The sequence below is a fragment of the Pundamilia nyererei genome, unplaced genomic scaffold (assembly GCF_000239375.1).
Source record: "Pundamilia nyererei isolate P.nyererei 1_Seehausen unplaced genomic scaffold, PunNye1.0 scaffold00028, whole genome shotgun sequence".
In the NCBI taxonomy this organism is placed as follows: Eukaryota; Metazoa; Chordata; class Actinopteri; order Cichliformes; family Cichlidae; genus Pundamilia; species Pundamilia nyererei.
In genome coordinates, this window is record NW_005187429.1 from 1001521 (window position 1) to 1029102 (window position 27582).

A 27582-nucleotide genomic window follows, 5' to 3' on the forward strand; every position below is an offset into this window, starting at 1 on the left:
TGTGTGTGTGTGTGTGTGTGTGTGTGTGTGTGTGTGTGTGTGTGTGTGTGTGTGTGTGTGTGTGTGTGTGTAGCCAGCTCACCCTTGGTGGTCTCGCTCTCTCGTATGAGGAAAGTTCCCCTTGGGTTGCCGTGACCCAGCAGCTGTCTCTCCGCATCCTTCCTTCCCATCTTCCCAAAATACCACCTGTCACCACGACAACATCACACAGGTCACCCACAGAAAATGGCAAACCCTCGCTTGATCTCTGCCTTCAGACTACATGTCAATCACACAGCATAATCGCTCGCTTCAAACAGGGCATGTGCTACTGCTTGTGAACTTACTCCTCGGCTTGTATGGAGTCCACTGGAGCTACGTAGTTGGAGGGGATGTAACCCGAGTTGCCGGTGTCCAGAGAGCGAGCTTCCCACCAGTCGCCCTCTCTACAAAAGACACACATGCACATGTAAAATTCATCGTTTGCAAAACACCAGTGCTCAAAGGTTTTCGGTTACTGAGCAATGTCACTGTTTTTGAAAGAAAGATCTGTAGCTTTTATGCAAAATAACATGAAAATAAACAGAAATAAATGGCAGTTAATAAGAAAGCCACTACAGAAACCTTCATTCTAATTATGTTGTGCTGGTGAAAAAACCTATATAACCTCGGTAGCTAAGTGTCTAAAACAGCGACCTTTGTGGGTTCAATTCAGATGCCATATGTATATATAACCCTTAAAAAAAACCTCTCTCAGAGTGCATTGCTGAGAAACAAAGGTGATTCCAAGCAGGAAACACCAAAAATTCAAGTTTTTTATACCCCAGTGTGTACGACTGCCTCTACAAAACACCACAATATGGCTCTTACAGGTACTGTGTAATAATATTGCCAGCCAAGATCATACGAGGCATCGTTTTCTCAAACTAGAGACCCTGACGTACTTTACTTCTTGTTCAGTTATGCGCTGCAGTCTCACATTTCTTTCATTTGTTAACACTCTGGTCAAATGTAGTTTGCCCTGTTCTTTGAAGGAAGCAGTGTGTTACACATCATTGATTTTTTTCCTCTTAGATCAACAATACAGAAATGTGTCAGAAAGAAACTTCCCTTTGTGATACTAATCAAACACACGACCGCTGAAGCGGATTAGCATTTCTAGTTATTTTGGGCTGTGCTAAAAGTACCGAAACAGGCTTTTTAACACAAGCACAAACACTTGAACACAGAAGTGGTGGCGAAGTAGGTTCAAAAACAGATATTAATTTATGAATAGTGACTCTATTAATCATTTATTGTCATTTAAAACATTTTTCATCAATGTTACTAAAAAAAATGTACGATTCTAAATTACCCCAAACTTTTGAGTTGTAGTGAATGCCTGCTGGGAGCAGCTGTGGTTATGTTTGATGAAGTGAAAAATGCAAATAACCTCTTGAGGGAAGATAAATTAGCCTTTTTTAGCAAACCAAATGATCTTCATGTAACTAAAAGCAAAAGTAAAAGCATAGATCGGAAAGAAGATTAGCAGCTTAGGTGTGAACTTAGGTAAAAGAAACCCCAAAAACTCCCGTCTGAATGTAAATCATCATATAAATGGGATTCGGGATTTCTAAGCAGGGCAAAGTGTTTTGTTTTTTTTCAAGAACAAAAGATTGTCAGCATTGCCAGCAGCAGCTGAGACCTCTGGCAGTTCACGGTGTTAATGGGTGGTATTTAATTGCAGCCTGTGGTATTTAATGTATGCAAACAAAATTAATTACCTCTCAGAAGTCCTTAGTGATTTAATTTAACGCCTTTAACACAGATCACATTAACATTGTTTCATGAGCTCCTGACACAGATTGTCGTGTTTCTTAATGATGGAGATATATTTATGTGGGGTTTTTTCCGCTTTGTTTTTCATTAAAGCAATGTGTAAAAAAAAAAAAAAAGTATACTCACGTGTTGTTAATAATTTGGAATTTTTCTCCTTTTTGGAAAGTGAGGTCGTCCTCAGTGCGGGCGTCATAGTCGTACAGCGCTATAAAGAGAGTTACTCCACCACCTGCACATGTGTTCAAACAAGAAAGAGAATGATTGGCCGGTATCGCCGAGGTCTTTTGAATATGTCAGTGCAGACATAGACTGAAAAACAGCAGGAGGGCTAATACGATGTTAATTGTTTAGAGGGACTGTAAATTCATCTTTCTCACAAACAAACACACACAGGCTCAGCTCTACCTGTTATGGCTCCTGACCGCTGGTTGATTTTGGTGTTGGGGAATGCGCTGTTGGACAAGAAGCCCTTGTTGAAGTCCGGGATGGTCTGAGTCGGGTCAGGACAGTATCGGCCCTGATTCAAGGCCACGGAGCTCCCACCTGCGTTGCTAGGAGACAGATCTGCTATGTCTGCTGCTTCTTTGGCAGACTTCTTCTGCTTGCAACAGGCACACCCCATGATAACCAGCACGGAGACGGCGTCTGTGAAAGCAACGCAGCAAAGCAGCGTTACAGTAACAAGACACAACTTTTTTTAAATGTGAGAAGTCAAAATCTTCTTTTTTCTTTTCATTATTTTTCATTTCTTTTAAAAAAAATTCTTGCATTCTTGTGAATATGTGCAAGAGAAAAGGTTTGCTAAGGCTAGACCAGAGTTTTTTGCATTTTGAGGGCAGATGTCCTGGGAAGTGGGCATTGCAGACTCTCGCTGCCTTTAGGAGGACTGGGACCTTAACTGTGGTTTTCATGGCCAAAGTGTTTGATCCCCTCAGAATACTCAACATTTTGCTTTTTTTGTTGTTGGTAAAGTTTGCTAAAGCTTGCCTGTTAATGGATGCTGATTTTTATGGAATAAAAAAAAATTCAGATACAGCAGATTATAAAGTCACCTGAATGAGTGCCGAAACATTTTTATCCCACTGAAAATGCCACATCTAGATGAACAGAATCAACTTTCTTGGATTTGCTTTACATAGATGACTGGGCATGCATCGAGACAGCTTATACTGTTTAAGAAAGCACACCCAAAAGGTGCGATCCTAAATTTCCCAAACAGTGCCCATAAAAAGCAAAAACTCTACTCGATTTAAAATGTGGCTCATCTCCCCTTCAGAGTCGTCTACTCATGCACCTCTACATGCTCTTACACTCAAAATGCTTGTTTTGACCTCGTTACGATGACGCCATATTAAAAAGGGAAAAACCTGGTGTTATATTTACTGCCTTTGCACTACTTAACACTTTACACTATTTGACTTCATAGCACCATCTTGTTTACGCTGATGCATGCACTGCAGGCAGCGCTAATAACGATGATAACGTTGAAGCTAGCAACGCCATATTGACATATGACGCGTACCACGAGCATCTACTTTCTTGTTGCATTACACGGCTGTCAGTGCATGTCGGGTAGATACGCGCGTCTGTGACGATTTTGCACACAAATCCTGTTTAAACTTTCACCAATCTCTAATACCAGCGATACGTTGAAAAGCCCTCAAAGAGACAGACCACATTTAAGTCCGCCTACATAATTTCCACAATCTTTTTATACAAGCTAAGACTTCAAACACAAATCAGTAGAAAGTGAAACCAACACACATCAGCATACAGGGGGTTAAAAAAAAATATGGAGAACTGTAAAGAGAGAAGTAAAAAATTTAAATATAAAACTTAACTTCCCTGAACAAGGAAGAGGAGGAAGAAAGTGAAAAAGGGGTGGAGGTAGGGCGGGAAGGAGAAGTTAACTTATTCTCACCTGATGTCTTCCTCTGTCAGATCATCTGTCAATCACCATCGCAGCTGGAAAAAAAAAAAGAGGGAAAAGGTGAGTGACAAGGGCTGGAATGAGAGCGCGGGGCAAAGGGAGGATGAATGGCAGAAAAGCGGAAAGGGAAAAGGTGGGGGAGAATGTGAGCGAAAGCCTCGAGAGCGGTAAAGCATGAATAAAGAGATGTGTGAAGGCAGAAGTGAGGAGGCAGAGAGGTTAGAGAAAGAAGAGTCAGAGACAGCTCGAGATAAGGATAGACAGTGAGAGATGTGAGGTTAGCCACTTCCCTTTTTGCTTGTTTCGAGAGAGGGTATTCAGCCATTCTCTCTGGTCAACAGCTGTGAGTGTGAGTGTATGCATGCGCATTAACACGCCTGCTTTCTCTGTTCGAGCATGTGATGAAATAAGCCCATAAATGTCAGGATTACAGCAGAGTAACTGACACAAAGTGACCGTCTGTAACAGTGCGAAATGCCTTTGTGTTGATTAGCACGAATGTACGCAACCTTGACTTCCAGTTTCCAGCTAACTGTCAGGCGTTGCCAAAGCAAAAACCATCATAGAAAGGAATGTAAACGTGAAAAATTAGGTTGTTTCCAACATCATTTCTTTAGGAAAACCTAAATGAACCACTCAGCAGTTTATTAGTTTTGCTTAGCTTGGTTCAAAAGTTGGGAAATATGCTTATTCCCTTTTTAGAGAGTAAGCAGAGATTATCGAGAGGTCGTAATTTTTTCCAAATATGAAACCTCTGCCGAATTGAAGAGGTAGCGGAGGTCAATGAACAAAGAACACATTAAATGCCACAAAATAACTAAAAGAAGACAGAAAAACTGTCCCAGATTCAGTTTCCTTTTGGGGTGGCGGCTCAGGACGTAGGACAAGTCACCTCCTAATCAGAGAGGGTTGGTGGTTCCATCCTTGGCTGTTCTAGTCTGCTGGTACTCAACTTTGAGTTTCTCCTGATGTGAATATTAGATAGAAAGCGCGCAGGAAAACGTGCTTGTAAGACTGTGTGTGAGTGAGACGTGTTGTGTGGAGCAGAAAAGTGTTTTGTAGGAACCATTTAATTTACACTGAGCTGGACAGCTTTAGCTTTTGGACTGTATGTCATAAAGCAAACAGTCGGGCTTTTCATGTTCTTGTTTTCTCTTTACAAGTCACCTAGAAGAAAATGGCCACCATCACACATCCTGGTCATAGTTTTTTCTCCCCGTTCTCAATAAAAGCGCACTAATAAGAGAGTTTTATCTTTGTAGTGTCATATAATGCAAAGTCCCTTCAGATGGCAATTTTTTGTTTGTTTTACCCTTCTTGGTTATTATGCGGTGGTCAAAAGATTAAACAGTGGTGCCCAAAGTTGCCTTCAAAAGACTATGAAATAATTCACATCAACTAGCTTTCTCTGAGAGCGGTTGTAGACCTCTTTATTAGTTTCAGCTAGGTGTAGCTATCAGACTGATAACTGTGTACGCAATGGCCACGGGATACAAACTGGCAACCTTTGAAGAAAAAAGCTCCAGGCTCCAGCCACCCCACCTACTGAGGAATGTGGGGGAAGTCACACAAAGGGAGAACAATACAAGTTATAGCAGCATCAGCAGCAAAAAAAGGTGATTTACTTTCATTACAGAAAACACACCAGAGGTCCAAGTGAGCAGCGTCAAGTTTGTCCCAGCAAACCTCTCCATCTTTAAAGCAGCAAAAGCTGTTCTAACCTACATCGAGACGACCGCGCTCAAAGCGAAAGCGCACAAAGCCTCTATGTGTGCACAATCCTGCACACACACACAAACACTTATTCACTATCAGGCTGGCCATCATGAGAGCTGCAGGAAGTTAGCCCTGTTTGAGTTTCCTGTCCACCCCTGTGATCGCTCCCCCCTTTTCCTGGAAACTGAGGACAGAGTCCACACACACACACACACAAACACCCACCCACCCCCAGTGCACACACCCAGACTTTCCTCTGTGTTGCTGCTGTTGTCTACTCCATGCCCACACCCCTCCGACAGCAGTCGTTCATTCTTATTCCCTTCACCCTCCCTTCAGCTTCTCCTTTCTTTGTGACAGTCCACAGAAAGTAGAAGTGGCAGAGGATGCAAAAGGACCCTTCTCCCTTTCATCTTTATCTCCATTTCGCCCTCTCCCTCACCTCATCTTCTTCTGCATGTCTAAGACTGACAGATGACCACAGGTTGAACTGATACAGTAACAGATAGGTTTTCACATACTGGAAGTGTTTGCAGGGCGGCTGCAAAACCCATTGTTCTCAACTAGATAATCACTCTCTCATCCGCCATTTTCTCTGCACATAGAATAACATCTGATTATTAACAGGACCGTACATCTTTACACCTTAATTTTAAAAACAAAAACAAAAAAAGAACACATGCACACACTTGTGGAGGTCACACGGCACAACGCACAGCCTAGAGTGAGGTGCAAGGCATGCAAGTGTGCTCCTACATACCAGTAAGTGACACAGTCAAGATACAGATTTAAACACAAACCCATATGCGAGTGTATTTCCTCCTCGTTGTTGTTTTTTTTGTTTTTGCCTTGTGATAACATTCAGGGTTTTGGTTTCAGTCTACCATTAGGTAGATGAAGGTACTAGAGCAGACTATGAGTGTGGGTGTTTGGTGGTATTGGCAATGAGTGGTGAGGTGGGGGTTGCAGAGTCAAACTGATACCCTGCATATATGTTGTGACTTGTGTAAAAAGAAGCAGAGAGTGCGCTAAACACCAGCATGCGTAGCAATCCAGCAAACAATCCAGTTCCTCTTTGACACCATAATGAAAAAATGAGACGGCGGACGCAAGAAACAGCTGTAAAATGAACGGCTTGCAAAACCTTTCACCTTCTGCTTAACAAAATGCCACACTCTGATATCACATAGCACATCACATTTGACCATCCTATAAGTGTACTTTCCCTTTGCATCTTCTTTTTAAAAAACGCAGGTGTCAAAACTAAACATCTGACTGGGTGCTGCATGTCAAAGCGGATTTTTTTAATAGCAGCTGACAAACATACAGAAGACACTATAATAAAACTCTGTGAAAGAGAAGCTACTTCCTCTGGTGGGGAGAAGCGCGGTGTTGGTTTGTGATACGTTTGTCTACAATAGCGGGGCCTTTTACACCATGTGCTAATCACTGATATCTGTTTCAGATATTAAAATCCTCGAGTTCTTTTCACTCACTTCATGTGCTACTTCGCCCAAACACCCGCATTTCCCCTCTCGATCATTGGAACGGTACAGTTTCGTTACACACGGTTTTCACTTGATTTCATTAAAAAAAAAAAAAAAAGGTCGACAATAAAATTTTTTAAAAGAAACAACAACAAGAGGAATCCCTGATGACTTTTTAATGCCAGCTCTAACTGCAGTGAGCACTGCTGATTAAATTTCATTCATCTCCATTGTCTCAGACAGGAGACATAAATCTTGGAAATAGGACTTCAAAACCTGCGTACCTGCATTTCTGGGTCTTGCTTTTGTTGTTTTAGCTTAAACTAACCTTCAGGTAAACAGAGTGGGAGAAACCAGACTGTAAAAATACTCCCGCATTCGACATTTTACGATGTAAAAGACGTCAATGGCATCTTTTTAGAAATTCTTGCAAATGTATTCAAATTACAGCTTTCAGTCCTCAGGGTAAGTCTCTCCAGGCTCTTCCTGGGAGACCTCTGCAAGCAGAGTGAGCTGCATCCACAAACCGGCATCTTCACCTTTCTCTGCAGCTGTTCAGCAGGTTTAGATCTGAGCTTAGCTCGACCAACCAAGGACAGAGACAGATGCCTGTATTCGCATTCTTTATTGCCACTACTGAGCAGGTATACTCAGCTCTCAACATAATGTGGTGTAATAAATCTTCTGACTTTCTTATTTTATTTTAAGAGGCCTTGCTTAAATCAAATAAAATGCTCTTACTTGTCCATTATATTCCATTCAGCTTCATGCTAGTCAAAGTCTTTGTGGTTCCACAGACCTGCATGCTACACAAACATACGTCATTATGCCACAAACTAAAGAAAAAGGGGTATTTCCACTAGTTTGTAAGACATACAGATCGTCGCCTTGCTGAAAGGTGTGGCCCAGTCTCATGGTGTTTCTCCACTGACCCCTATGCATTTGGCTACGTTCACTCTTCCCTCAATTCTGTTTCCCTGTTCCTGCCTCTGAAAATAAACCACCGCGCTTCACCGATGGGATGAGATTAGCCATGCTATGAGCAATGCATGGTATTTGCCAGATATGGTGGTTGGAGTTCTTTCCCAAAAGTTACTTTTGCTTTTTTTTTTCTCTCTGCCTTTTTTTCTCAGACTACTGAATTTTCTTTGTCTACGTGACAGACGAGTAAAAGCAAAGATGCGTAGGCATCTAAAAATACATGCAGCAAAATAAATACCAAATGTGACAGACTGCAAGCTCCTTTGACGACTGAGCACTCTGTAAACTTTATGTGCAAAATGTCTCCTCTTCGAGATTAAGTTAAGAATGTTAATCTGAGAATCAGTGGATATAATGTAGTCAAACTGCAAGCACCTGAAAAAACGAAGTCACACTTCATTGAGTACGGTCACCTTTACTTTTGATAAATGGAGATCTGCTGTGTGTTCACTCGGAACAATTAAAGGAAGCAAATAAAACCACATTCATTGCATTCTTACAGAATCACAATAACATCACCCTCCACCACCATCGTCACTCTCACAAACATCTAAAATCTGAAGGACACACCCTTTCCTGAACAGTGGACTGTAGATAAGCTGCTCCCAGCGGGAAAACTCACTGTAGCAACACACACACACATACATGCACACGGTGTTTCGTATTCTTACACCAATTCTGCACCAATCTTAGACTGCCTCCACCCTTCTTCTCCCTCATCTCTCTTTCTTTACCTTCCTTGCACTTCACCTTTCTCTCTCTCTCTCTCTCTCCCCCCCCCACTGACTCTCTCACCCATGGGCAGGAAACTCCACAGGATGCAGAGTGTGAGTGGGGCAGGAATGATAGGACAATGGGAAACAAGCTGTCACTGAACCCTCACACATACACACACAATAGCACACACACACTCTTAAACACAGGGAGACAGAGCTGGAAGGCAGCAGTGGAAAAGTAAGGTGCCTCGGTTATCGGGATGTCCTGTTTCCACATGATGTCATCATATCCTCCAGATACAGAGGCCCCGAGCTGGCTCGGCTGGAGGCATATATGAGCGTTTGCGTGCACTGAGGCTGAAGACTTTCAGCCTGCTTCTTAAGAAATAGAGCATCACTGTCTGGTCCTTTGGGTTCATCATGAAGACTCTCCCTCGGATGACGGCATGGATGAAAACGTACAGAAACTTGTCAACTCGACCACACCGCTGCAGGGGTGCAGGGGTGTGTGACTATCAGGCTGCAGGCCTCATCTTGTATGAGTATTCACCTGTCACGGCCCTTCTCCGGTCCTTAAGAAGAAAGCTGTGCGATGTGACTATGTCTTTTTCTAAACTTCTCACTAAAAAGCGTATCCACGCCCCTTTCCTTCCTGCCTTGCTCCAAGGCTAAAGACAGGAACTGACCTGGTAAAGAAACAGGAAGTGATGAAGTCCAGCCTTGGACAGCCTAATCCTGTTTCTCCCTGTCCAGCCCCTAAAAAATTTCTGGCCAACTCCCTTGCGGATATTTCAACGTTTTAATTTGTAATCTGTTACCTATCTGTAGCTTCCCGATCAGTGATTGGGGTGAAAAAAAAAAAGGCGTATACCTCCTACAATGAGGCTATGATAAAGCCACAGAAACCTCTTATACCTTTTCCTCAAGGTGGTTTCCTGTAGGCATGTGGCCAATTAGTCACATTTAGTGAAGGAATGTTTAACAGTCTCTTCTGGGTTTAGGCCTAGATGATGAACCCTATCCAGGCACGTTTTACCATAAATCCAGAGCCTGTATGATTTATTAAGCCGTTATTAAAGAAAAAGAAGAAGCTAAAAGGGCAATAACTAAGGTCTTATGCTGGAAATGATCCATTTGAGAGGACCAACTTCTCTGGTAAATTCCGCTGTTGCAAAAAAAGAAAGAAAAATTGCACTATTAGCAAGTCTGATTTCTAAATATCACCCTCTGTGACATCTGTCTATCATGAAGAGTGGAAGTAGGCTACTGGTAAACCCACACTTGATTAACTTCTCATAGCAAGTAGACAAACTTCCTTTTATTTCAAACAGATACCGACATTTCTCAATTTTCACCAGAAGCTCAAAATCAACGACAGCGCCCTGTGGGATTAGAAAAGTGGAAAATATTCTACTTATTTAGGCATTCAGCTCGCATCCTTTTAAGTCGTTACAGCTGAACTTTGTCTCGAGTCAAGCGATTTACTCACAAATAGGGCTGAAGTTTAAATAGGACGCACAGCCCACCTGTTGAATGACCCCACAATTTGGTAGTAAAGCACCTGTTTGGTTTATTTATTTTCATTTTTTTGTTCGCTTTTTGTTTTGTTTTTTAGTCTCAAACACAGTAAACCAGATGTGTTACACCGCTCTGATATTTATTTTGGAACAGAGAGCAGAAACTTACCTGACAAAAAGAAATCACTCCGGACAATCCTCGAGTCGGGACGCTCGGGGACGGAGGTGGGTGAAGCGAGAGCGCTGTCCGTGGGAGACTCGAAGGGGACACACGGGAGTGAAAGAGCCGCGCGCTGCTGCTGCCTGAGAGCGAGAGGATAAGGCAAGCGCGCGCCTCGGCCGGAAGGCTCGGGGAATGAACTTCACGCGCACAGCGAGGTCCACCCCACATAGGAAGAGAGTGCGTGCAGCGGACAGTTCAACAGTGTCGTTACGCTTAACAGAAACGATACATAGGAGCGTGTTCTCGGTAACTATGGCGTCAGACTGAGCTTACGGTCACGAGCTCAGCTTGGTTAAAACGTTAAAGGAATGCGCGCGCAATTGAGTTCACGATAAAGCAAACCGATAAGAAAGTTTTAAGTTTTTTGTTTTGTAATCTCGAAAGAATGCGATAAAAAAAAAAAAAGCGATTATAAAACGCTCCGGTTCTTCAACAGTGTATCCTACACACAGCTGGGGGAGTGTTTGCAGTCTCTTCGTGCGAACGATGCGCAGATGAGGTGGTGAGCTACACGTTTAGCAAACTCGTGTGAACGACAGGAAGACTGAATAAGATGTGTGACATCCGCGTGCAAGAAGGCAGAAGTGCAGCAGATGCTTTCGGGAGTGCGGCGGCTCACTGTGCCGGCACCTTTCTGTCTGTGATCTGCATATTTCAACAGAAATCGGACAGATGTTATTGGCACATCGTTATAATTAGAGTTGCACAAGAAAAACTTACCTTCAAAAAGTTTTTTTAAGCCTTTGTCGCCATCTTGCGGTTTGTTAATGTAACTTAATTAGCCCAAACTGCCCATATCCATTATAAGAAGGAAAGACTCAAAAAAGCAAAAAAAAAAACAAAACACAACACACACAACACTGTTGATTTTGATAACAAAGTAACTTTTATTGTATATAAAAATACAAGCTGTTTGTCTCATCTCAGCCTCAGTGTGCAACAGACAGAGAGGACTGAGTCATCAGTAGTACTGGTGTGATCAATGGCGTTTGTCTGACAAGCAAACATTCAGCAATGAAAACAATCTGAATCACCACACTGATTTTGATATGCCAGACCCAATTGCACCACTGCACATGGCGTCTGTGTGACAAGAATGTGTGCAAGACAGCACCACTTGAGGTTCAAGTGTGAAATTAAAACCTAATGATAGACTTCAGTGCAAAAAAGAAGAAAAGGAACAAAATAAAGACAAAATGGTAACGCAATTTAAATACATGACATTCCAGGCGCAAAGCAGCATCAAAACATTAACACTGAAACATACGATATGAATGAGCAAACATTCACTGTAGTGTGTGTGTGTGTGTGTGTGTACAAGGATTGGACTGTGGTGTAAATCACAGCTGGCTCAGCATCTGCAAAAATGTGTGCAAGTGAAGCGAGGCTGTCATCTCATGTAGTGTGTAATAGCTCGTAAGATGTAGAGAAGTGCCGCCTGTAGCCGGGCTTCCATCACTATTAGGTTGGCATGAACCTGCACCCAAAAAAAGAAGAAAAAAAAATATGAAAAGAAACATGTCATTTCCTTCAGTTCACAAGGTGACACGCTGTAACACTTCCTTCTCTGATGACATTTAAAAAAGGAAGGAAGCACTAAAATGCCAAATGATACATTAGTTGATTCTGAGGGTACCAAAGAGAGATGACGTGTTAAAATGTCAAATGATACGTGACAGAGGAGGCCAGGTTAAGTGCCTGTTTGAACTTGTCATACCTTTTCAGAGTGTCTGAAGTGTCTCCAGAAGGAGTGGTAAATGCGTGCTGTGGTCTGCTCGGGGTGACAGGCCATGGTTTTTACAAACACCTTCAGAGAGCGTTCCAGCAACACGTTCACACTGCCGTAGTCGTAATCATCGTATCTGGACATGCGAAGTGACATAAATGTTAATGCTACAGTAGAGAAATGTTAAAGGTGGCTGAACTTTTGCATGGGTGGCACCTTTACACCCACCGTATTCCATAAAGACAGTGGATGTAGTTCCACAGAGCTTTTCTTAGAGTGTGAGTATCCACGCCTTCATGCATGGCCATCCTGTGGTAGGTCAAGTTGCACACAATCTGCAAATTCACATTAGTGTTTGCTCAGTTCACTTTTTTATAACTTTATAGAAGATCACCTCCTGTAGACCATTATACAGAATACAGATTTAAACACTTTCAAAAGTGGCTTCACTTTTCAGACCTCCATCCTTTATATACAGTCTAACCAAACCAGGTGATGCTTGTAAAATTCACAAAAGAAAAATGAGCTGGGATTGGTGTCAGTCATTTGTTTATTTACCGAATGATCTGGAATAAGTGCAAATAAAAAGAAGCCAGGAAAACCCTTTTCTACAATACACATGTATTCACCACCCACTTCTTTTTCCTGACACTAAGCAGTTTTATTTCAAGTGTATAAACAAACAAGGAGGTCAACAATATCTCCTCCCATTCTTAGTCTCAGCTAGGTGAAGTAGTGTAACATGCACTTCAACAGATAGACCTTTCACATCACCCACACAGCAGCCTTTGGTGATGGTACCTGAAAGTTTTCATCCAATAGCTGGCCCATGTCTGGCAGGAGCCTGTTAAGCAGAGAGAATCCATGGTCCTCCCATGAATAGTCCTACACATGAGACACAACCATTAACAACGTTACCATCTACAACACAAGGCACAAAAAAATCAAGGAGTGTTGCTCACTATAATAAGTTTGACAAAGATTAAAAAAAAAAAAAGGAAAAATATGCCTTAAACTACCTGTGCTCGCATGGTGGGTGGTGCCTGCTCTCCTCTGGGAGCAAAGTCCTCATATCTGAATTCTGGTTCCTCCACAAGACGCAACACCAGGTCAGGTGGAGCGCCCCTCACCACCGCTAAACCAACAACAGAGAGGAAGTGGTGAGTCAACAGGTGACTGAGAGTGATGCAGGGGTAAGCAGTCAGATCTGTACCCGTAGGTATGCTTTCGCTCCTCTCCCTTTCAAAGCGAGTAACCATCTCCTCCTGTGTGCACTCCTCCTCCTCCTGCTGCTGCTGCAGCTCCACCATCCTCTTCATCAGCACCTCCACCTCCACGGCTCCATCAGCCAGCTGGAGAAGATCAGATAAATGAAGTCGGCGCTTTGTTGTTTCAGTGTGTGTTCGCAGTTTTCTTTCCTAAGTGAGTGGGTATCTTTTGGCTGTTACTAAACTTTAAATCAACTACCTCCACCCTCCTGTCATTTTAAGCCTGTTAGGCCTGAGACCAGAACATCTGTTTGACTCACCTCGTGCCTGCCGTCCTCGTGAGCGGGGCTGTGTGCGGGGCTGTGAGGACTGTGAGAAAGTGATGGAGGCTGAAAGGTGTAGCCCCCAATGTGGTCAGGTTCTGGGTTTAAACCACAGCCCCAAACGAACGAGCACAACGAGTGAGCGTGCGCCATGAGCACCACGGCGTGTATCAGTTCAGCCAGTGACCAGCGAGGCTCTGCTCCAGGGCACACCAGTTCCTGCGGGACAGATAGGCAGATGTTGGGCTCATGCAGTTTCAGATTGTGTGTTTGCTGGAAATTAATGCCAGGCTGTGGACCAGTTTGCTGGGGGTGTTACCGGTTTGGCATTTGTTGGTGGTTTGATTTGCCTGTCTGCACTAAAGATAAGCCGCATTATCTAATTTAGCAATTTCCCTTAACTGCAATTTTAGACGGTAGAAAATTCTACTGGAAGCACTTTGATACACTTAAACTTTAAGAAGATATCAGTGTTATGTTTGATCCTGTTAGATGGTTCTCAAGTTAATCTTTTAAAAGCAGTTGCAGATACTTTTGTGCATGCCAACAATGTGGTACCTTGTACAGAGAAACAACACACGAAGGCTTCATTTAGGGTTTGCTCAAACTAGTCACCCAGTGCTTGTCTGACTCAGGTGATCAGCGTGATCAGCGTGCACAGTTAAGCACACTCAAGTGCTATCTCCGTTGAGATACACATCTGGGGTGACTGTGACAAAGAAGGGAACCCCCCCCCCCCAAAAAAAAAAAGATATCACACTAATATTGTCATTGTCAAATCTTTGACTATGATAATGAAAATCAGACATTTCACTCTCACAGTCCTAGGTATCAGATTTAAAGAGGCGGAACTACACCTGTCTGTGCTGATGCAAAATGATAGGCTCTGCTACTCTTTATATGGAAGACAATTAGGTGTTTACCACACAGGAAATAGCGGCTGAGTCACTGAGGGCGTGAGTTTGGATTCAAGTCAGAAATTAGAGTTGGAGTAAGACACAGGGAGTGAGTGGGCGAGCGGGAGATGTGTCTGACCTGGATGTGCTGCTGCGTAATGAGCCAGGGTCTGTGTGCCAGCAGCTTGTTGAGTGTTTGCAGGCTGCGGAGTTTGGCGGGAGCATGCTCCAGGCCGCTTAGCCAGCTCTCCTCCCCTCCGGCCTCCAAGTAGCCTGCGCTGTGCTGCTGCACCAGGTATGAGCAGTGGTGCCGAGCTGCAGCCTGCCAGACGCAAAGAACGGTCCAAGTTAACAGCCGGGAAGAGAAACTCTAACCCTGACCACTGAAAACAACGCTTCACACATTCTCTGTTCACATATCTGTGTGCAACAAATCCATAATGCAGAGAAAGTGTCAGAGGTTAAAACAACACAGCTGAACTTGCACAGGTGGGTGCAGTGAGTGGTATTTCTAAAGTGTTACGGACTGTTAATGTGAAGCAATACTGAAGACACATAGATCGCATTAGCAGAAAGGCACTAACAGTCTTTGGATGTCTTACCGTTTTGCTATGAAACAATTTCTGAATGTCCCTGAAGGTTTCATTGCCATTACTGTTCAGTGACCATTACCAAAACGTGTGTTATTTGCCAACTGAATGCAGATGTTTAAGCATTAAGAATGCGACCTTCTAAATACTCTATTATACAAATATATGATCACATCTCAAATTTGAGTTCAGTCAGTATAGCAAAAATCTGTATAAACATTTTTCAAATTGAAAAAACATAAGTCCAAGGCACAGCATCATAATATTACAGTATTAACATCTAACTGAAGCTACATTCCCAGGTTATACTACAAAATGTCTTAACATTAATTCAAAATTCTATAAACAAGCATACTTTCTCTCTCTCGCAATATTATAATAATGCATTTCCGTCAGTAATAAAGGCAACTGCAATTTAATACAACTGCAATTCACAACAACAGCTGCTCCAAAGTGCTTTATTTTACAATATAAAGATCTGCACTCAGCAACAGTGGAGGAAAAAAAGAACTTCCTTTTAACAGGAAGAAATCTCATCTAGCACCCAGCTAAGAGCAGGGGAGCAATCTACCATGACCAGCTGGGACAAAAGTTGGTGAGATTGCATTAGGAGTGAAAAGAGGAGAGTGGGAAATGAAGTCCAGAGCAGCCTGAGCCTACAGCTGCATTAATAAGGAAGCTTCAGGGTCATGTAATCCAGCCATAACTATTCATAGTTTTTAGTCAACAACTAGCCAACACGCTACCCTTGCCATCACAACCAATAAGAGACAGTTAGTAGTACTGCAGGACAAGATAAGACCACTTTGATTATCCATCCATGGCGGAAAAACTAAGATATAAAGAGAACTGTGAATTTTGGGGACTTGAGATGCATATTCTGCCTCTGCAGCTTTTTCAAAAAGTCCCTGATAGTGGTGACGTCTCTCCCAGTGCTCCAGTTTTGTGACATCTACCTATATCTTGTAAAGAATCCCTCAGCTTGCACTGCTACCAGGATGAAAGCTTTCAAAGTACGGACTGGAGGACAATGGACCAGAGTTCTGTTTTGCCCTCCAGGCAGCTGTGTCCCAGTAGCTCTGACATCAGGTGAAAACTACAAATAAGTTTTATCAAAAAAGAAAGTTTCAGACTAATCTTAAAAGAAGAGAGGGGGTCTGTCTCCAGGATCCAAACTGGGAGCTGGTGTTAGGGAGGAGCCCCATATCTTTATTCTACTTTTAGAATTTCTAAAAGTAGAACTAGGAGTCACAAGTAAGCCCGTAGTCTGGCAGAACAGTGCTCTGTTGAGATAACATGACACCAGAAGGGCTTCAAATATGATGGAGTTCGATTAATCCAGATTTTATGGTGAGGAGAAGAAGTTTAAATTCAGTTCTGGAGTTAACATGGAGCCAGTTAGAAGCTAATATGAGAAAACCATATTCACAACACTCTGATCATAGGCAAGACAAGCATCAAAAATACGTAAATACATAACAATGAAAAACACTGGAAAATACTGGCAACAGCCGGTGCTACCCCTCAGTGTCCTAGCAGACACACCTATGGTATCAATTTCAAAATCCTATGTCGCCTTATTCTCAAGTTGTTAAGTCATTCACAAGATTTTCAGAAAACCTGACCTCTCACCTTGAGGTCAAAGTCACTGAGAGCCGAACTCCTCAGAGATTGTTAATAGAAGCACGTATGGTATCAACTTCAAAATCCTTGGGGTCTTCCTTCTCAAGTTTTCACATTCACAAGACTTTCAGGAAACCTGAGCTCCGACCTTGACCTCGAGGTCACAGATTCAAACTCTTCAGCGATGTTTAGACACACCTATGGTATCAATTTGAAACTCCTTCGTAGCTTCGTTCTTAACGTTTACAATCTTGGGTGTCCACATAGCTGCCCGTTCAGTGGGGTGACGACAATACCCCATCAGCCTTTTATGACTGAGGGGTGAAAAGCAAAAAAGCAGGAATTATGTGATAATCCACTGTAATCTGGTATTTTGCCTTAGTTAACGTTCTCATTTGTTTTTCTTTTCCCTACACATTACTACGTGTCACGACAAGAAGCCATGAAGCAGGAATTCTGGAAAGTCAAACATGTGGTGGTTTAGAACTGTTTAGAACGCCTGCAGCATTTAATAACAATGTCAGTATTTAGCACCAGTTTATTGCTGTAGCAGGAGGAAGCAATACAGTTTTTATTGCTGCGTTTATATTTCATTCTATCCCTACTGAAAACGGACCATTAACATCAGTGCTTGCTATTGTAATCCTCTAAGTGAGACTTCTAAGGTCCCGGAGAGAAGACAGAGGACAACAAAGGACCTGAGCCTTCTACCTGCACACACAGTCATTGCCGTCAGACAACACATAAGTGTGTTTCCATAGCATTCGCACTCAAATGCTCAGAACTCGTACCAAACATCACACATGAAGTCCACCAATATTACCCACTGCTCCAACTAGTACATCAGGCCAATTAAAGGTTCTGGTGTTCTCACACACACACACACACACACACACACGCACACACACACGCACACACACACGCACACACACACACACACACACACTACTCTACTCTAAGATTTTGTTTGAACAGTAGAAAAGATTAAATGGAGACCAAAGAACTATAATCATTTTGTATCAATGACAAAACGATTTAACCTCAAGTGTCAGAACTACTACGATGGGAAAAAATCTAAAATAACAATCTCGTCTGTTTGAGAGTGAGAATTTACTTTGATGTTCACAATTGTTAATTCTTTATTTGGTTCATCGTGCATGCACATGGCTGCAGTACACACTACATATGATTTCTTTTTAAGGAACTACATATACTATTTCACATTTCTCCTACAAAAGACCTTAAAGGAGGCTGAATAGTGTTTTAAAAACAGTCCAAATTATGATGAAACCCCGTTCGAAGCAATTTGTCAGCTTTCTGCTGAAAAGTAATTAAAGTTGGAGGCTAAAAAACATTTTTCTTACCATGACAGCAATGTAGTGTCTCCAGTGACGGGGCAAGGGGCCGTCCATCTCCAACAAAGCATGCTGGGTCTTTAGGAAGCAGCAGAGGTAGGCTGGGTGCATCGCCATGACCATAGAGATGTGATCCACACGCCCCAGCGAAAGAAAAGACTCAATCAGGACATCCTGGTTTGGCCCTCCTTTTAAAATCTAAAGAGGAAAAAAAAACAAAACATAACTGAATCCTGAGTAAACTTAATTAAGGTTTCTTCTTCTTTATGAAAAAGAAATCTGAATGAGTCACATTATGAGCTAAGACATTATCAGCCACTAGCTTTGGCAACTCAGCTCGGGTGTTGCATCTGTTGAATGCAACAGGCAGTGTAGTATTGCAGCAGAATAAATAGCATCATTTCAATGAGCAAGTCTGTTAAGTCATTACATATGTCCGTTTCTAAAACGGAAAATAATTTAAAAATAAACTTACATAAAAAAACCCTGTGGGAAAAAAATGTAGGCCAATGGAGATTCAAATATATTTTTAAGTTTAGAACATTTCAATTATATTTATATGAAAAGCTTAAGTTCAAAGTAACAGCTGTTAGTTCATTATGTTAGCAACCTGAAACAAGCCCTGTAAAAATCACAGGATTAGACATGAAGGCCAGCTGTGTGCCACTCTGACATCAACCTGAGGGGGAAAAAAAACAATCTGGCATCTAGACAGGGTGCAAGTCTGACACACAAACAATGGAAATAGCAAAAACATACTTGTAGTAATCCGGAAACTCATTCTTTTTTATTAAGTTGCATACACACCTCTTTTGCAGGGATAAAGGCACTTGGACCTGAGGCCAGAGCCCGAGGTACCTGGACTCCTTGCTCCTGGCAACAAAAGAAGACACAAACAACACGTAATTATCATTCAGTTTGTACTTGATTATTGCTCTGGTTTATCAAAATTTCAGTCAAGATTCCAATCAACCCTAAAGGATTCATCTTGTCTACGGAAATCAACCTCAAACGCAGCTCATTTCTGTGACTGACACGCGAAAAATACCTTTTCAGACTTTTTCCATGCACAAAAAAAGTTTACCATTGTAAATATTCACATTTATCCAAATCGCTGATATGCTTATATGAAATATGTTCAGCTTAACAACGCCTCAGCCTCCTTTAGCTTGCCTAGACCTTCTTTGAACCGTAACAGGACACCCGTTTCGTAACTAGCACGCTTCAAAGTTCCACGTTTAACCAAAACACGCGTTAAAACTCACTGACATCGGAAGCTCGGACGCTAAACGTTACCCTGTTTGTTATTTTCAGCACAAACACAAAAGAAAGGCGTCTAAAGCAGCCTGCCTTTTTAATTTCTAGAAGCTACACTGGGCCGTGTCTGCTGGTGGCGTGTTTTTCAGGCAGCGGGAGGGGGCGTGTCCGGCCCGGTTGTTTGTGCACACCGCTTCAGAGTCTTGCATCACCTACAGTCTGATGAAACCAGCAGCAGTCCGGTAGCAATAAAAATCACCATCAGCTGATGAGAGAGGTGAACCTACCCTTACCTAACCTTATAACGTCATCATGCAAAGCAAAAGCAGTCCTCCTGAGAGTACCTAAAAGTCATTTAATGGTACAAAAGGTGCCCGAGCGCTATTGGAGTAAGATTTTTTCCCCCCTTATCTGTCAGTTAATGCGGCCTGCAAACCTCACAGAAGAAGGGGAAGCCTGTCGGTGAATTGTGCATGCATTACCTGTGCGGTCCGCAGGAGCTCGACGGCTCTCTCCCGTACTTCCTGCAGCGGACACGACCTGGACAGCCGGAGCAGATGCAGAAGAGTTTGTTTACGCAGTCGCTCCGAGCCGTGCCGCTCCAGGTCTAAACACTGGAGAACCCCTTGGCTTAACTCCTCCAGAGCCGCTCTCCGCTCCCCGTCATCCCTGCTGCACAATCGCGCTAAGCTCTTCGAAGTCGGTCCAGCATCAGATTCAGACTCGGACCGGTGGCCACACGAACGCCGAGCGGCGGGCACTCCTCCCGGCTTGCTGTCTCCATTAGCCTGGCAGGTAGCCGCGGGATTACTGGCCATGTCCCGGAGCACCTTTGTAGAGTTGAGCTGCCTGTCGTTACCGAGCAGCAGTTAGCCTAAAGTATTAATTTAACGCTAACCCTTAACGTTAGCTGAAAACATGTATTCTTCTTCACTGACACAACCTCGAGGTATCTGCCGCCGGTCTTCTTATTTTTACTGCGCAATCGTCTGCTTCGCAAATTATTAACACCGACGAACCACCTTCAGAAAGCGCCACCTTTTTTTCCCACCCGGCTTCCGGACCGTGAACGCCGGCTGCCGGCGGTTAGCTCGCTACGCTAGCAGATGCTGCAGACTCTTTCAGCCGCAGCTATGACGATTTCCGGTAATGAAAACAACGCGAGCCGCTGATTTATATTTGGACTGGGCATCGTGGACATAATGCCGAGTTAAACTTAAAACTATCTTGCGTAAGGCACCGGGAATAATGTAGAGTTTTCACACGCTCCTTCCGCTCAGATCTTGGCGAGCTTCCCCCGTGCAACGTCATCGTGACGTATGCGCAACTTTCCTGTGATAAACAGCAGGCGGCTGTTGTCTCTTTAAATGTTACTAACAGTAACAGTGTATCCATAAGTTGCTGTTTTCTCTTTTCTTTACAAAGTGAGCATGTGTTCATTTCAGGCGTTTTTTTTTTAGAATTTTATTCCTAATGCCTTTGCTCATACTGATGTTGCACTGAAGCACCGCAGCAATTTCCTAATGTTGTAAACCTGCTCAACATCTGGCAATAAACCCTTTCTGATTTCTGATTTCATACTGATAAACAGGTTTTAGTCAAGATGATACATGAAGGGATTTATATAAAATAAAGAAATCACCTGTTTTGAAAGTATTCTTATGACTCTGCTTTATTGTACCCACTCTGTGTTCTACACTGTAATCACTCCAGTCTTTTTTTTGGACATATAGTATATCTGTAGAACTATTATATTATACTTTTCTGCAATTTCTGCTGCGATCTTGGCTAGATCTCTCTTGAAAAAGACATTGATCCCAATTAGTCTTTTTACCTGGATAGTATTTTGTGTTTACTAATTATGCAAGCTGTAAACTTACACATTCCCCATCAATTACCAAAGCCTTGAGCAAGATCATAAAATTACTGATATTACAAAAATGACAAAGCTTAAGTTTAATATTTAATGTGAAACAGACACCAGTCAGGGTTAATATGTATGATGATGATATAATTACTTTTATCATTTAGTCAAAATCACTGAAATTAAATGGTAGATTAGCTGATGTCATTCTGTTACCTTCACAACTGCAGCAATCCTTTAATTATACAAGAACCCAGCACTTTACCGCAAACATCTCGGACTTTGTCTTGGACATTGCCACCTGGGAAGTACCTAAAATGTCTGTGTGCTGAATCAGGTCACTGAGCTAATGTGTGGCAGACATGCTGGCAATATCAACCCAGTCCTTCTGGTCCTCTGGAAACCATATTGTGGAACCTCTGGGTTTTTCCACAATCTTTTATATTAAAGTAACTAAAACTGTATAAATTATTTGTTGTGTCTGTATGTGCACGTGTAATTCTAGAGTGGGATATAATGGTTTCACAATTTTCTGTTTACTTCCTGAATCACCTTTATTTAGGAAAATAAAAAGAAATCAATGATGTGTCCTTAGTATCAGACATATCTTATATTAATTTACCTGTATATATCATATACAATGCAAGATAACTTTTGTGAGGATGATAGGAGAAAACAAATGAAGAAGATGAAGGAATAGGGAAATATGACAGTGACATATAAACAGACAAACAAGTGAAGGTGATGTGCTGCTTCGTTTGACATGACAAGACACACACTCTCTGGGGTTTCAGGAACTTCAACACTGTGGCAGCAACAAAGAAAAACCCTTCAGCGTTCCATCACCGTTTCCCTATGAGGGAAGACTTTTATTAGCAAACACACAGGCTGGCTTTGGAGGATGACCTTCAGGGCACATACACACACAAACAGACACACAAACACACACAGAGAGGCATGTTCATGTGGTAACCAACGTTTGTGTCCCAAGGGTAGAAGAGACAAGAGCAGAAGTGTAGAAAAACAAGAGGTGGTTTGGAGGGGTAGGAAAGAGCCAAGGCCTGGATTATCACACACACACACATTGATATGGAGAGGGGTGTGTCTTCAATATTTTACAGGAAGTAAATTTTGTGTGTGTGTGTGTGTGTTTGTATTTGTACATGGGTGCATGTGAGATACGAGTCCTTAGACGATTTTGTTCTCCAGCAAGGCGATCCTCTTCGACATGCTCTCTAGTAAGATTCTGTCAAGGAGAGAAACTGTGAAGGCAGTCAATAAATCAGACAGTGCGAAAACAACTTTAACACCCTCCCTCCCAAAATAATATCCCCAGACAGTGTCACCTGTCATAAAGGATATGTTTTTTTGTTAGTCCCTGTAGGGCAGCTTCAACTTTCTTTTGGAACTTTACAAGGGAGTCGCATTCACAAGGGTCACCTGTGGAGCCAAGAACACACAGGTTAAAGATTTGTGTGATTTGTGAAGTATAACAACACATTTGTTTAAAACTTCTCACCATTACAGACGTTAATCTGTAGCTTCTTGGCAATCTGGCTCATGGCCTTGAAATCGGCGGTGTAGAAGTAGTGCTCTCCGGTTGGCTCAGAGGCTATCTCTTTCAGCTCGTCCTCAACTGCATTGCCCACTCCGACAGCATACATCTTAAAGCCTGCAATGAACGCGCTCGTTCCTTCATCTGATTCACATAAATATATATTTTTAGTCTGCTTTAGACGTAACCTTCCCACTCCCTCTAACCGTTTTCCTTGGCCTTCTTGGCAGCCTCTCCGATGTAGTCCTGACTGCGCCCATCGGTGAAGACGATGCCCACCTTTGTGACTCCAGGCCGGGCACCCTGACCAAGGCTGAAGCTGTTTTCTACCAGATAACGGAGAGCCTGGCCTGTCATGGTTCCCCTCTCCAGGTAGGCCATCTTTTTCACAGCTTCTTTGAGGTCCTTCTTGTTGTTGTAGCGGCCCAAGGGAAACTCCTGCGGTGGAGCAGAATTAGGATGATGATGAGGGTGGAAGTGAAAATGCTTACTCTAATATAAAAAAAGAAAAAACTGACTCATACCGGTTTGACTGTGCTCGAGTACTGCACCAGTCCGACATGAGCCTTGCTTTCACTGACGTCCAGTTTGTCGATGATCTGGTTTATCCATTTCTTGACCAGCTCAAAGTTCTCAGGACGCACGCTCTTAGAGCCATCGATCAGAAACACAACGTCTGTTGCGGAGTTGCTGCAAGCTGGTGAAAAACAAAACATACACACACGGACACACACGGGGCATGTCAGAGCATATTTATCATACTTGGACACATACCTTCAGAGACAAACACCCACTCACCACTGCAGCTACGGCCATTGTCCATGAGGGTAAAACCTTCTCTGCAGGCACACTTGTATGATCCTGGGGTGCTGATGCATACCTGCTCACAGTCATGATCCCCAGTGGCACACAGGTCAGACACTAGGTCTTCTTACATGCACAACACACACACACACACATAAGAGGGGGCAGGCAGGTAGGGTTAGAGGGAGAAATAAAACTATGTCAGTTTGAAAATGGGAAATTCTAGCATTGATTTTTTTAATGATCCACTGTGACCTGCAGTTGACCTGAACAGGTTTGAATATATGTAGATGATGCAAAAATCCAGTGGAGCCTTAAAGCAAACGGAGGAAAAGATCGGAGCAGCCTTAAGCTAATAAAATCCAGTTTTCTGGAGGATTTTTCAACGTGATGCACAGGCTCCTCCTCAACACTATGATAATGCTGCTCTCATCATCTGCACGTGCAGCGATGCTGGCTGCCGCAAAGCGAGAAGCAAACAGCAGTCGAAGCTGCCGCAGACTGGGAGCGCCGAAGGGCATCACTAATTAGAGGCTTAATGATTGGCACTAATGGATCGGTAATTACAGATAGATCAGTCTCGCCTCTCGGTTATGTGAGAGTTGACTGAAGAACAGGACTAAATCTCATTCCAAAAGGTTGTTTCTACCCTAATGCCCTCGTGCTGTGGGGAATTTTAAATGAGTTTAAAGGACTGAATGAATACATTGTAATCTTGTCGAGGACGAGCAGAGGACAAAAGGGAGAGAAGAATAAATTGGAATGAAAAGGATGACAGTCCAGACACCTTACCCTCAGTACAGGGGAGCAGCAGACAGCTCTCTCCACAGGAATGAAGGTGTGCATATAATGAATCCCTCTTTCTTGCTGCTGTATCTATACCTCCTACAGTACATCTCTAATCCTTCTCTCATCTCTTCCTTCTCCCCCTCTTACCACAAAAGGCCTCCTGGAACTTCTTGGTGAGCTTCTCGATAACGCTGTAGCTCTCCACATAGTCCACATGGTCATCCAGAGGATCGCTGGCCATCTGCCTCAGAGTGTTCATGTCCACACGTCCCACACCGATGGCAAAAATCTCAATGCCGGCGTCTCGTGCACGTTGAGCTATATCCTTTACATTGTCCTGGGGACGCCCATCTGTCACAATAATGGCAACCTGTGACAGTGAGGGTTCAAAATAGATTATAAAGTTACCATTGCGGTTATGGGAGAGGTGAATTTCACGTGCAAACGCATCTAAACGTGTGGCAGACCTTGCCGACGTCAGAAGATTTTGCACGAGCGCCCTCGGCCTCACTGAAGGCAACATTCATTGCAAACTGGATGGCCAGGCCAGTCATGGTTCCGGTGGACAGCGGCTCAATTTTGGTCACAGCCTTGATCAGCCCGGCTTTGGTGCGGTGGGTCTTCAGAGACACCTACAGTTCCACAACAGCGCAGTGAGTGAGATCGAAATGTGAGAAAACAAATCAGAAATCATTTTTTAAACTTTATCCAAACCTCATTCTTAACGCGGCTGGCATAGTTGACAACTCCCACACGAGTGGCGCTGGGTCCAACATTCAGCCCCTCGATGACTTTTGCCAGGAAGACTTTAACTTGCTCAAACTCTGAGGGGCGAACACTGCGACTGCTGTCGATGATGAACACGAGGTCGGTGGGACGGGCTTTGCACAAACCTGCCGCTACACGTGAAGAGAAAAGCAACTCAGATGTCACCGTAATCTCATATTCATTTTATAAAGTTATAAATTATTCCTCATTCCATCATTCCTCATGATGATGGATGGAGATCATGAAAGTCAGGGGAGATGTGGGTGGAGCATGGAGAGAAGGGCTATTGAGAGGAAAAGGGGAGGGCAGAGGTGATGGAGAGTGGTGAGATGTATATGAGAGGAAGGGCTGGAAACAGGACGCACAGAGGCAGCAAGGGTGGAGAGAGGGAAAGGTGAAAGTACTGCGATGGAGAGAGGACACAAAAAGAGCCACTGACCCACTTTAAGTGTTTTCAGAAAGCTTGTTGAGTATCTCTTGCATGAATATATCAATAATTAATCCATAATTAGATTCCACCAAGAAAAGGCGTGAGAAGTGGTTACATTTTCCCAAAAAAAACATGGACTCTGACAGATTTTTTTTAGAAAAGGTGTGATGAAATTAAGCTTTGCTACAGCGATACGGCTGGTGGCCCGTAGCATTTTCAGTGTAAACGCGGGCATTTTGGCATCATTAAGCAAACTGCAGCCAGCGTCTACTGCATATCACTGATCTCCCTCCTCGCCCTTCACCTCTCTCCCTCCCTCCTCCCCCTTCTCCTTCTGTACACCTCCTCTCAATCTTTGACATGCAAGAAACAGCAACGGCCACACTCCATCCTGAACAAAACAATTATCCAAAATGTGCTTATACAAATTAACGACTTGAAAGAACATCATAACCCCTTTTTTCACGTGGCAGAGCACGTCATCTACTAATCAGGAGGTAGAGCAGGTCATCTTCTAATTATGAGGTTGGTCTTTTGATCCTAGGCTGCTCCAGTCTGCATGCCAAATGTCCTTGGGCACAATACCAACCCCAAGTTGCTCTCCCATGTATCCATCAGAGTGTGAATGTGTGTGAATGTTGAATAGGAAGCATGTAAAAAAGTGCTTGTATGAATGGGTGAATGAGGAGAGTTGAGCTGCATAAAGTGCTATAAGAACCAGTCCATTTACCTTTTCTCCCAGTCCCTTACTTATCATTCTTAAATAGCTATGATATATACAGAAAGTTAGTGTCCACATCTAACCATCATACATTTTTCCCCAAAAAATGTATGATGATACAGCATCTCATCCAGCCTATTCACACACAACACACAAAAAGATTCTAACCACTCAAAAAAAAGTTTTATGTCCTTCACCTAAAAGGCAAACTGATGATCAGAGCAATATTTCTCACCTGTTGAGACCAAACTAATGCTCGCTTTTTAAAAGCTGTGTGAGGTTTTTCTGCTCTATGAGTTCACTTTTATGATGATAAAAGGCAAACGGGTGTTAGAAGCAAAGCATCACACAATCAACAGGAGTTAAGACTCAGGCTTTAGGGGTCAAAGATCATTATTCTTACCCATGGCGGCGGCTGTGCGAAGGTCTAAGTTAGCTTGGGCTCCTATTAGGCCAAGCAACAGCAGGAACAACGGCTGGATGGGCGTCATGGTGACAAAGGCGGGGGGTCCGAGCGCGGCCGCAGACGGTCCTAGAGTTGGGAAGCAGAAAAGAAAGCGAAGCGCAGCTCCAAGCGATGGGCACGGCCACAAAGTGAGACCAAGCGACTCTGAGCTGCAGGTTATCAATGCACGAGCTTCACACACTCAGCCCACAGACAACCCCCCTCTAAAGCTGCAGTGTGTGCACAGATGAGTGTGCGTCTGTGGGAAAGAGAAGGAAATACCTGCTCTGGGAGGACCTAAAACGGTGGGCAGGGAAAGACAAACACACCTTGATATGGTTAGGATGGACAGGTAAGTGTGTATGTGAAGGTGGTAAATTTTTGTTGTGTGTGCGCACCGGTCCCCCAGTGGGTTACAGTATGTGCGTGTCTGGCTGGGGGTACAGGAGCGGCTGGGGTTTGGTGCAGGGCTCGCGCCAGTGCTGCTGCCCCAGGTTGGATTTGGCCAAAGCTCAAATAAACACCGACATGAATTCCTCTTTTCTATCCATGTTCCCTCGTATAGCAAACACACATTTATGGTGCGGAAGTGAAGCAGAGCCGCCATACACAGCCTACAGTGTTCCTGCTGCTCTACACGTTGAGCTGCGTGTGTGTGCGCACTTTTCTGTAAATTTTAAATTGTAGGTATACAATCCATTTCCTGGTTTCTGAGTTTCAGTATTCAGTGTCATTCTCAATCTCCTTGCTTCACATTTGTAAACCCTTCTGAAACTTTTTTACCTCAAAATCAGTTTTATAATAAGACAGATCAAACACACACACACACACACACACACACACACACACACACACACACAC

General features: G+C 43.2%; 3 protein-coding genes across 5 annotated transcripts in view; all 3 read right to left on the bottom strand.

The window, feature by feature from the left end:
• The window catches only part of yrk (Yes-related kinase), a 17252-nt gene extending 6342 nt beyond the window's left edge, over positions 1–10910 (bottom strand). For both annotated transcript variants that reach the window (XM_005728312.2, XM_005728311.2), the window contains exons 1-6: positions 10314–10910; positions 3719–3762; positions 2203–2442; positions 1924–2026; positions 327–425; positions 83–186 (exon numbers count right to left, since the gene is read on the bottom strand). In XM_005728312.2, the coding sequence (XP_005728369.1) occupies positions 83–186; positions 327–425; positions 1924–2026; positions 2203–2419 (523 nt within the window). In that variant the 5' untranslated portion in view covers positions 2420–2442; positions 3719–3762; positions 10314–10910. The remainder of the gene's footprint in view (positions 1–82; positions 187–326; positions 426–1923; positions 2027–2202; positions 2443–3718; positions 3763–10313) is intronic.
• Positions 10911–11230: 320 nt separating this feature from the next.
• sesn2 (sestrin 2) lies at positions 11231–20652 on the bottom strand. Of its 2 annotated transcripts, none has more exons than XM_005728313.1 (11): positions 19828–20652; positions 18896–18961; positions 18098–18286; positions 14660–14842; positions 13622–13843; positions 13307–13445; positions 13113–13228; positions 12895–12978; positions 12322–12428; positions 12085–12229; positions 11231–11844 (listed from the first exon to the last, which is right to left on the bottom strand). In XM_005728313.1, exons 1-11 carry the CDS (start codon positions 20161–20163, stop codon positions 11758–11760), a joined length of 1674 nt encoding a protein of 557 aa, XP_005728370.1. In that variant the 5' UTR covers positions 20164–20652; the 3' UTR covers positions 11231–11757. The 2 variants fall into 2 exon arrangements, with proteins under 2 accessions (XP_005728370.1, XP_013765120.1); XM_013909666.1 differs by lacking the exon at positions 19828–20652 and adding an exon at positions 19354–19542.
• A 1735-nt stretch (positions 20653–22387) lies between these two features.
• Positions 22388–27032, bottom strand: matn1 (matrilin 1). Its single transcript, XM_005728314.2, has 10 exons — positions 26680–27032; positions 25072–25256; positions 24825–24989; positions 24505–24727; positions 23563–23694; positions 23289–23461; positions 22971–23202; positions 22729–22881; positions 22572–22649; positions 22388–22447 (listed from the first exon to the last, which is right to left on the bottom strand). Exons 1-10 carry the CDS (start codon positions 26765–26767, stop codon positions 22398–22400), a joined length of 1479 nt encoding a protein of 492 aa, XP_005728371.1. The 5' UTR covers positions 26768–27032; the 3' UTR covers positions 22388–22397.
• Between the last annotated feature and the right edge of the window lie 550 nt (positions 27033–27582).

Excerpts from the sequence above, each read along its gene's own strand:
- sesn2 (XM_005728313.1), bottom strand. The coding sequence starts at position 20,163 with ATGGCCAGTAATCCCGCGGCTACCTGCCAGGCTAATGGAGACAGCAAG. Across the intron at positions 18,962-19,827 it reads AGCTCCTGCGGACCGCACAG|GAGCAAGGAGTCCAGGTACC; the intron begins GTAATGCATGCA and ends TTTTGTTGCCAG. Across the intron at positions 13,229-13,306 it reads GAGCGAAAGCATACCTACGG|CGGTGGTGAGGGGCGCTCCA; the intron begins GTACAGATCTGA and ends TTGTTGGTTTAG.
- matn1 (XM_005728314.2), bottom strand. The coding sequence starts at position 26,767 with ATGACGCCCATCCAGCCGTTGTTCCTGCTGTTGCTTGGCCTAATAGGA. Across the intron at positions 24,990-25,071 it reads CCAGCCGCGTTAAGAATGAG|GTGTCTCTGAAGACCCACCG; the intron begins GTTTGGATAAAG and ends GTGGAACTGTAG. Across the intron at positions 23,203-23,288 it reads ACTCGAGCACAGTCAAACCG|GAGTTTCCCTTGGGCCGCTA; the intron begins GTATGAGTCAGT and ends GCTCCACCGCAG.